Below are 10520 nucleotides of genomic sequence, written 5' to 3'. Positions count from 1 at the left end.
GCAAAGCCTGCCCAGGCTCTTCCTTTCACCTTTTGCCTTGTCTATTTAAAATAACACATGCTAGGGAGTGGACTGAGACTATTATTGAAGCCTTGTTCTGCCAGAAGGTAAATGGATTCCAGTACACAAATTCCTATCTAAGTTTACATACACAGTGGGTGATTTTAGGCCAAAAACTCTGACCAAGAGATCGTCTTGGCTCAAGTTCAGGTCTGCAAAGGGCTGGCAAAGGCAAAGCATGCCTCCTATATATTTTGTTTGCTCTAAGTATGGTTCACTGATTCCTACTTGCAATCAGTCCTGAACTGAAAATGTATGATTAGCTTGCTCCAGGAAAGATGAGTCCAACACATTAAGGCTCAAACCTGAATCCAAACTCCAAACTTCCCCAAGTGCAGATACGTTTCCATCGTGAGTTTTGGTTCAAGCTTTTCTCTTGCTTCTTACTCACGTTGAGTGGAGTTCCTACATGTCCTATCCTAAATCAGTACCTATTTATGTTAGGCCAAACAAATCACAAGAGACAGTCCTTTCCCCAAAGCTCTCATTATCTAAATTAACAAGTATGTTATATTTCCTGCGTGCAGCAAGCAGCATTAGGATACAGTTAAATAATTCACTCAAGGTTACACAGCCAGTTTGTTCCAGAGCTGAGTACTAAAGCCAGTTGCTTGACTCTCAAGCTCAGTGCTTTATCTTATTCCTCAAAAGGAAAAGTGCAAGCCCAGATCTGACCATTCACCTGGGTAGGAAAGCTTCTGGAGCATCTATTTGAAACAAAGACTTACCTTCCCCCCTTTCCTGTCTAAAACAGAAAAAGGACCAAGACCTTATTCTTGAGCTTCAGGGATCTGTTAATTGGCTCCCTAGCAAAATTACAGAGACTCAGCTGCCTGATAATGATTGTAAATGACAGAGACTATCAGGTTTACCTTGTGATGTCCCTGGGGAGCTTGCAGTTAGTTTAGTCTGAACTCTGCATCAGCTGTTTGGGTTCCTTTCTTCTCAGCATGTGGTATCTGGACTCAAGCTGCAGTCTTTCAAACCTAATTAGTGTTAGGGGAAGAGAGAGAGGGAGCAGGGAAAAAACCAAACAACAACACTCTCCTCCTTTCCTCAACTGACTTTACAACATACAGGCAGGACCTGATTTATGGTACAAGTTCATGGGGGTTTTGTTTCTTTTCATGCATATCAATCCAGCATCTTCAAGCAAACTGAATTTTAGTGTGCTGGAGTCTTTGAACTTTGAGAAGTTCAGCAGGGAATCTCCAAATTCAATGCAGTTATCGTGTTTGTATATAGTTGGGTCTCTTCTGTGCAGTGCTCAGCAGAAACTCAAGTTTTTTGCACTTTTCCTCACATAGAGAGCAGTTTACTCTATTTTTGTTGCTGAAACTTAACAATACTGTTTGCAGTAATAACCTCATGTTAATGTTTAGCCAAAATCAAACTGCCACTCCTAAGAAATAAGAACACAGACAATTTATTGTGGGGGTCTTTATAACTTGAACAATTTTTTTATTTGCAGGGCATTTCACAATCTCTCATAACTCTGGCCTGAAGGTGTCTGTACTACCTGTATTCTTTCTTGGTAACTGACTTCCATCCCTCATCACAGGTCGCCAGTTGTTGCAACGTTGAATGGAACAACACAAAACAGCAGATCTGTAGACAGCATCTTCAAATCACTGGCAGGTCGAGCAATCACAAACCTGAAAAAGCAGTAGCACATGAGATTCAGACTGCTTTGTGAGGCCTTCAAACTGAGTGTCTGGGACAGCAAGAAAGCTGTAGCCTTTTTTTGCTATGTTTGATCGCATATGCAGAATTCTTTGGAATGATGAGACAGTATACACATTTTATCTAGGAATGGGATACATATATTTCAAATGAAGCTAATTAGTCTCTGGAACAGCTATTGGAAGATGTGATATATTTTTTGATTGCTCAAAATCTTTAAATCAAGACTAAAAGTCTCTCTAGGAGATTTGAAGCTCAATCACTGAAATCTTGAAATTGAAAGAATCAGCGAGTAAAATAGGTTAGATGAGAAGGTTCTCTCTGCCTGCAAACCCTCTGCAATCCTTGCCCTCAGCAGCATTACTAACTTCATGCTCCAGCAGCTCTCTAATGAAGAAGGCTCACTTGTAAAGATAAATCACATCGTAAGTGAACATAAGGGAATCTCGTACAAGAGCCAGCAAGCACCATGTTCAGACCACACACTAGTTTGCCTCAAATGGCCTTAGCTGCTCAGAAGAATGTCAAAATCCAAGACAAATAAGTAATTCAGGTTGCCGATACAGATGCCTAACTTCAAAGTCATAACCACTATCTTTTGACTTACAGTACAATGTGAGATGAAGTATACTTGCCTATTCTTGTATGGATTGGGCTCTTCCATCAGGCGGTAGAGCCCAAAGCAGAGTATCCCAAACAAGTCTAGAGCTCTGCAATAAACGTCTCCAAAGGAGTCCTCCTGCTATAAAAGAAGCAAAGCCACTCTTATCTCAAAGGAACCAAAGTGGACAATTCAGCCCAATACTAAATCATTTATTTAGCTAACTATCACTATTCACTACCTTTGGTATCATATTTGGAAAGAAAGGAAGGAAAGAAAATGACTGGTCTCCCATAAGATTAGAATCTAGTGTAAAATACAGCTATCTGATGTCTTTGCCTCTTCAAAATATGGCTCAAGCTACATACTGAGACTCAGCTGAACAGAACTCAACTTCAGGTACCAACAATCCAAAAGTACCAGCAGCAAAGGATGAAAGCCCAGCCCATGAAGCACCACTTGGTGATGTAACTCACCAAGTCACCCGTTAGCAGCCTCCTGGACAGTGGCAGGAGTGCCAGTTTGCATCTGACTTGGGAGGCATTGTGGTTCATGCTGTCAGGACTTCCGCGCAGTCTGCTGCCCTCTTCCAACAGCTGCTCCCCCAGTGCTGGGCCTGTCCTACTTGTCACCAAAGTCTGCAGCAGAGCCAAGATGTGATGGTTGTAGTATGTCTGCAAAGGAAGAGACAACGAAAAGTCAAATACAAAAGAGTATGCCTTGGAAAGGAAAACCAAATTTTCCAGTGAAAACCTAGAGAACATGACCAGACAGACACTTTGGAGTTTACATATACTTCAAGTAATTATGTTTAAAGTTTTCTGACAATATTTATGGACCACGACCTGCTTATCCCATTTCAGCTTCATAGAGCAGTCAGTAGAACCCACCTCTGCTTGTGTGACAGAACACATTAAGCTGTGTCCGAAGGGGAGCACGTTCGTGTGAGAAAACTGGGCTGCAGCTCTGATGCCTCCCGAGTAGGAGCTCACTGTGCAAGGTGAGCCCCAGGAGTGCAACCGCCCTGCCCAGCCCTATAGGGTCCAGGTGCAGCAGGGGACTCTGTCCTTGTAGTTACCATATTTTTTTTAAAATCTGTGCCCTTAGTCAGTGCTTTTTAGAAAAACATTTACCATGGTTCAAATGCAGATCTGAGGCAAAAAAGGCCTAGAGTATCTCTCTCCTAAATCTAAAAGCGTTTCCTTTGCTTGCAGTACATCAGATAAGTTATTTTCCACCCTTTCTCAAAAAGCTCATTTCCTACACAGAGCCACTTTGTGGAATCTGTCACATGCATTTGCCTGAGTAAAGAAACTACACAAGCTGCAGAGAAGGAATGGTGTTACTAAATCCACGCTGAACTCAAATCCGCTTAAGCACATCTGACCATATTGTTGGGCAAATGGGTATAATGCTGTTAGAGTAATTCTCAGTCTTTTAAAGTAAGGAGCTATAGTCCAGGGTTATCCAGGAGTGATACAGCTTTGGGGGAATCTGCACTTTACATATTTAACAGAAGCGTGATGAGCTCTTTAACATATCATTGCAGTACTTTTTGACATCAAAAGGATTGCATTTCCATACTTGGATGAATTAATAGGATTTGCATGTCACCCTCATTCTGTACTTTCTTTGCTGAGTTACACTGCAGGAATTTGAAAGGCGGGGAAACTATAGAGGTGTGCATGTGTGCATGTAGTCTCAGGAAATAACACACTGCATTTAGAATGGGTACTGAAGCTGACTTTAAAGGAGCAACATTTCTGTAACGTGCCCATAAGATCTTAAGTTCTACTCCAGTTGTTGTTTGGTTAGAGCTTCAGACAAGCACATTTCCTGGCAACACAGGGAATGTGTGCCTCCACATACAAAGGCAAGGCTAGAAACCTTCTCCCATCACCAAGGAGTTTCCTAGTCCCACTGATGCTGTGCTGCTACCAAGCTTTTAAAACTGGTCCTGGATAGCTTAGGAACCCACAGCTGGATCAGGAAGGGAATTCAGGGCACAGAGTACCTCAGCCATAATGACCATGGTCATTGAATTGTTTCCTGCCTACTGAGACACCAGGAGTCATGTTGAAGCAAATGCGAGTTCTGCTTCTGGCTTCTAAGGGGTAACACTCCTCGTTAAAGACACCTTCTCTCCTTGAGATTCTTCTGCCAGTCTCCTTCCAAGCTAAAAGAACACAGCACTCCTGCTTTGAGCGTCTTGAGAAATTTCAACAGACCTTCACAGTGACAGCAAAAGGAAGTGATATTGGACTGCTGAAGGCTTCCCTCCTCCTCCTCTTTTTTCTCCAGTTGACACATCTTTTCCCTGATACTGCAATTGCTAAGCAATATCCTATTTCTTTGTCTTCACTGTATTTACAGAATGACTGAATCCAACTGAAGGTGCCCCTCTAAAGCAGAGTTGAATGCTGATCATTCCTGGACAGACTTGGAATCTTATGCTTGAGTGAAATTTTATCCTTTAAGACAGGTCATGCTATGCCTTCAGTTACTTTTACATTTGACACTTGTAGTCATTAATTACCGTCTGGCTGATTGACATATCAGTGAGTAGCAGCAATATAATACTTTCCCTAACACTGAAGTCTTCTCAGAAAAGCGTAACTGGACTTGACACACTTATTTTGGACTGCTTATCCCTTGGAGAGATTTGTTTTGTATTTATTCAGTTTCTGTAAAACTGCCACCCAAGCACTATCCCCTTGGACATGAGCTGAGAGCAAGGCATGTGGAACTTGACTGCAGCACTGGGAATTGGGGTGAAGAGGAAGAAATGGGCTTTCAGAAAAAAAGATAAGGCAGTTTTGGAAATGCCAGTTTATGAGCTGAACTGCTGTTTCACTGCCAAAATCCTGGTTTACCTCCACCAAAGTGTGACCCACATGCGTGAAACCTCTGTCAGTATCACTCAGTTTTGACAGCAACTTAAAATGGTTACATTACCAGGGTGGGATCACCACATTCCCTCCATTCTTGCAGTTTTGGTGTAATATATCCAGTCTTCCTGATGCAAAAATTTTTAAAAGAACAAACTGCCAGGAGTTTACAGAGAATCAAAATATACACTTCTCAAAATGTGATGTCATCTTGTGGATCAGCAGTGGCCCACGTATGAGGAATTTGGTTCACACCTTTTCAGAAAACAGCCATTGGGAGATTCGCATTGAGTTAAAGAGATTTTCCATTCAAACTTCCAGTCAATTTCTGCCTGGGTGCCAGATGGACAAACGAGTTAAATGTTCCATTTATCCCCATGCCTGCTGTGGTAAAGTGGTGGTAGTGCAAGCTCCCTGTTCCTCAGCTCACCAATAAACTTCCAGCCAGGCTTGTAAAACTCCTTTCTACACGAACAGGTAAGAATTCAGAGTCTCTGTAGTCTTCTCAGCCTTTGGCATCAACGCTGGAGCTTCCAACAGGCTGGTGTCAAATGTAAGTTTGGCTTCAGTGACTGCAGTTCCCTTAGAGGGACTGACTGTAACACCACGTTGTCAAAAAGTAATAAATCAGGCGGGCTTTCAATACCTCTTGTAGCCTGTCAATATTTTGGAGCTGGGAACAGAAGGAACTTATGGAAGAACCCTAAAAGTTTCTCCAAATAATTCTCTGTGTATATCAACAACAGGGAGAGTTGCTGCTAATAGCACATATTGAGAGACGTCTTTTGGAGCAGATAGCTGTCTTTTAGTGTATGGAACCCACTACCCCAAGAAATTAGAGGCCCACTGATATGCAAATTGCTTAGATAGGAATAGACATGTCTCATTCTCAGGGCACTGTGTAACTAATCACATTACCAATCCCTGCAATGTTTCTTGTGTCTTTCTGAGGCACATGGCCTTGACCACTGTTAAGGCTAGATTAAGTAGGTTTACCCTGGCTGGTAATCACTTTGTTACACACCAATGCCACTAAACATGACAGGACACGTTACATCTACTTACCATAGACAAAAGAGAATTCAAGAAGCTATCTGAGAAGATAGCTCCTGCAGGGGCACCAGTGGTGGAAAGCTGATCTTGCTGTGGAATCTTGGAATTGCTGCTAGAAGTCTGATTAATGAAGTGGGCATTTGTTGAAGACTCTATTGGAAAAGCAAGGAAAAAAGAAGAAACATCTTAGCAACACAGAGAAGCCATCTAGAATCAGAAATGAAAGGTAATAAATCCAGAACGGCAAGCTGCGTCCAGCACTAGACACAGCATGCAGCATTAGTAAAGCAAAGAAACAAAACATTCCGTGCTGCTAACTGACTGTGCAATGGCAACAAAAGACACAGAAACTTAAAGCTAAGTTTTAAGATATCAGATCATAATTAATATACCTGCTTTGAAAAAGAAAGGCATCATCTAATTTCTTCCCCTCATTTTCCTGACTTAACAGAAATACAATTATTATTTCTGTTGGCTTAAACTGGGGTTACAGAGTCCCTTTCACAGCTGTCCCACCATCACAGGGATCTTCACTCGCCTGCTAAACTTATTCTTGCTGGCTGAGAGTCTTGCAGAGTTACCCCTACTCCAAAAGTGACAACTCCTTAACTTTCTTTCCTATTTTCAGGGAACTAAGCACACCCAGGCAGAAGGCCCCTGCTGTGCTACTGACCATGCCAGGTATGTCCTGGCACTCTAGCACTACCAGTAAGAATGCTGATGAATGACAGCAGCACAGCGGGAGACAGACAGGAGACAAAGGAATTGAGATCAAGAACCCATATCTTCCCATTACAAAATATAAAGCGAGCACAACTAACTCCATGGGAGTAATGACTGATTTCTATCATGTCCCCTTGGGTCACGAAGGATTAGAGCACATCATTTTTAAAGATGACTAAAACTAACCAGAATCACAATGCTATTAACGTCTCCTGTTGTCTTGCAGTGTTGGTGTCATCCTTCAGCCATCTATTCGCAATACAGATATTTCACTCAGCCTGGATTATAGACTTGGCCCTGCATCTGGCATTAATCAGTACGACTCCACTGACTAGCTTCTACAGTCTGGGTATGAAAACTATGGTCTCACAGCACAGTAAGGGATGCACTTTTTTCTCCACACCATTCTCTTTCTCCTTTACATATTTGCAGGATTCTTCTTTCTTCACAGATCATTTTGTTATTTCTTTCCCTGATCTCCACCTCCTTAAGGCAAGGGTTTCTAGAATCCATTGTTTCCGAGGAATTGTTGTTATATTCCGAGGAATATTATTGTTTATAACATGCCTCTGAGCCCACTCACCAACTCAAATTCAGAAAATGCTCAACACATTGAACTATGCTCAGCTTGGTGGATCTGGGCCTGCAGGAACCCCGTGCAAAGCTTGCTATTTAATGGGCCTTGCATCAGCCTGATGAAAAGTGGCCAGTTTAGCATTTATTTTTCTGTTTCTCACCACTAGGCAAGGAGAAGCAGCAGTGTGTCAGAGCATAACGACAACGCACAACTCGCCTGCTCCTCTAGGCAAAATTTGTACCCAGCCCCCTTAAGGAGTGCAGGCCCTCAGCTAATTCTGCCAACTCTGTCCCTGACTATGTGCCATCAGCTCAGTAGGTGCCTCTAGAGGACAGCACACCTTCGGGACCGTGGCACACATCTGGAACTTGAGGCTTTGGTATGCCCTCCTGGTCACAAAAAATTGTGGCAGAGGCAAGTCCAGCTTGTCACTTCTGGATTTACCGAGATACTACATTGTTTCCTGTGCCTGTCAAGATTAATTGCAAAACTCCTACTGACTTCAACGGTGACAGATTTCAAGAGAAGGTACAAAGGGTCTTAGCTTCCCTTACAGCAGGTGTTGAGCAGCAAGAGTGCTAGCCATATGTATGGTGCTGCTGGCTTTGGTGTCTCAGACACACCAAATGATACAGATTGCCCTTGGTCAACACTCAGTGTGCTGTGAAACAAGAAATTGCCTGGAATGAGCAAAGTTCTTATAATTTAAGGCACATGAGTATTACCCCTTTCAGCTTGTTTCTAGAGACAGGCACAAAAGTGCGCATTTGTCTAGATCAAGGTCTATCAGAGGGACTTGTAGGAAGCTTATTCAATCACAAGGAGGCTCCAGCTGTTTTTGTTTAGCTGGTTTGTGCTTCCAGGTTTTAAATTCTTGGGGTTCTTGTGCTTCCTAGACCATCCTTGTAATTCTGAACATATTTCTATGCTGTTCAAGACTACAGCAGGAGCAGGCATCCATGTGCTAAGGGACTGGGCTCCATTCATTATTTTGTCAAAGATCTGACATGACTAAAATCCAAGTCATGTCAACAGATTGCAGATGTTTTCCCCTCCACTGACACACCACATCCTGGAGGAAAATCACAGGGGTGCAATACATGTCTGAAGACATTAGCTTGACTGCACAATATCTTCTCAGAGGAGCTGGGCGTCAGTAGTCAGCTCAAAATATTTCTGAGACTTTTGGACACAACAGAAACAAAAGCCTAAACCACAGCACAAGTTATCCAAATATCACTTGGGGAAATTCAAGAGTTCTGAAATTACTCAAGACGAAGCATCATTATCTTCTTATTTCATGCAGTGTTGGTTTTTTTTTCAGTAGCTCCAGTGTTTCAGCCTAGGGAGCACACAGGACTGAACAGCCCATTGAGGTGCTGAACTGCTTCTAGGACATGGCTTATCAGCTGCAAGTTTTGACTAAGCAGTACACCAGAGCTTCATATAAATAAAATATTGCTAGTGCCTGCTACAGGCCAAGGCTGCTCACTAACCCTGTCCCAGCTGCAAAGCTGGTGAGGACTGGAAAGCAAGGATGTCATGTGTGCTAAGCCCACATAGCATTTACAAGCATTGCATCAAAAAGAGAAAGAAAAACAAAAAAGCCTGCATGAGTCAGGGCCAGTCATGATGCCTAGCAACACGCTATGCTAATTTGATCAGTATGTTCTTGTGTCAGCACTTTAAAGGGACCTACACACTCCTGTCCCGCGGGACCGGCAGCCCAGCCATGCCACTCCGGTGTGACACTGACTGCTATGTTACTAGCAATCAGTGTACGTGGTCCTAATTAACAGATCCAGTTTGTAACCATTAGGAGATGAAGACAGCCAAGAGTAGCATCAAAGAACTCCATGGGTTACTTCAGTTATGAATGCAGGCTAGAGAGGCCAAGCCTCATGGAATAAGGACAAAGGTGTTTGGGCTCCGGAGTAAAATGCCTGCACTCTGTCCACCTTGGCATGTGCGCAGACCCATCCAAGCACCGCACCGCAAGCAGTCGCTGCACAACGCCTTGTACTGCAGACTGTTTCCAACAGGCTCTGTTCTTTCACAGCCACTTGTGCAAACGAGGAAGCCTGCAGCCACCCCCATAATCCACAAGTGGAGGAGGGAACCATCACCAGTGTTTCAGAAAGGGGAGGGCTGGAACAGAGAATCAGACCTTGATTCACCCCATTTTGCTGTGGGATGAAAACTGGGCATACAGTGTCTCAGTGCTTTTTAAAATCATCAGAGGGGAAAGCATGGCCGAAGGGCACGTTAGACTTCGTCTGGGCAGAATTGTCTTTGGTGGGGCGTCTTCCTCCACTGAAAATGAGTGTAAGCCAGGCAAATACACTTCTTATTTATCTACCTTAATGAAGTATGTTAGGATAGGTGGGACGAATGCAGGCCATGTGACTAGAACTCAGATATCTGAGATCCAAGGAAAAAACCCAAGGACATTACCTTTCTCCTAAACAGATGCTTTGGAGTTTTGCTACACACTGAGACCTTTGTAACACTTTGTTATATTTATTCTCCTGATAAGCCATCCTGACTCCTTCAAAGCCAGTGAATTAACATCTAAGTCAAACCTTTTAATGTTCCTTGGACATGTAATGCTTGTCGCTTTCTGCCTGTGAATTCTAAAAAGGACCTTGGGTAAATAAATAATGCAGCATGCATATTGCTTCTGTGAAATTTGTTCCTAAAGAATAACTTACTCAGCTCTGTAGTGATAGGGATCCTTTTATAACATGGCTGTGATTGATTCCCCAATGCTCTCGCTCTGAAAACAGCATCTGTAGAAACAGTCAATAACAACACGAGGAGATAGGGAAGTTAGTAGAAATAGAAAGGGGCAGGGGGAAGAAAAAGACAAAGAAACCAAGGCACAATGGTCCAGACTGACAAATGCAAGGAAATCTCTTACCTATGCCTAAAAATA

General features: G+C 42.9%; 1 protein-coding gene across 1 annotated transcript in view; it reads right to left on the bottom strand.

The window, feature by feature from the left end:
- Positions 1 to 1615: 1615 nt before the first annotated feature.
- Positions 1616 to 10520, bottom strand: part of KCNU1 (potassium calcium-activated channel subfamily U member 1) — a 53180-nt gene continuing 44275 nt past the window's right edge. The window contains exons 25-29 of the mRNA XM_075444698.1: positions 10297 to 10374; positions 6298 to 6437; positions 2821 to 3018; positions 2379 to 2485; positions 1616 to 1715 (exon numbers count right to left, since the gene is read on the bottom strand). Coding sequence (XP_075300813.1) covers positions 1616 to 1715; positions 2379 to 2485; positions 2821 to 3018; positions 6298 to 6437; positions 10297 to 10374 — 623 coding nt within the window. The remainder of the gene's footprint in view (positions 1716 to 2378; positions 2486 to 2820; positions 3019 to 6297; positions 6438 to 10296; positions 10375 to 10520) is intronic.

The sequence above is a fragment of the Opisthocomus hoazin genome, chromosome 28 (assembly GCF_030867145.1).
Source record: "Opisthocomus hoazin isolate bOpiHoa1 chromosome 28, bOpiHoa1.hap1, whole genome shotgun sequence".
Classification (NCBI taxonomy): Eukaryota; Metazoa; Chordata; class Aves; order Opisthocomiformes; family Opisthocomidae; genus Opisthocomus; species Opisthocomus hoazin.
The sequence above is the reverse complement of the archived record's forward strand: the minus strand, read 5'-3'. Positions and strand labels throughout refer to the sequence as shown.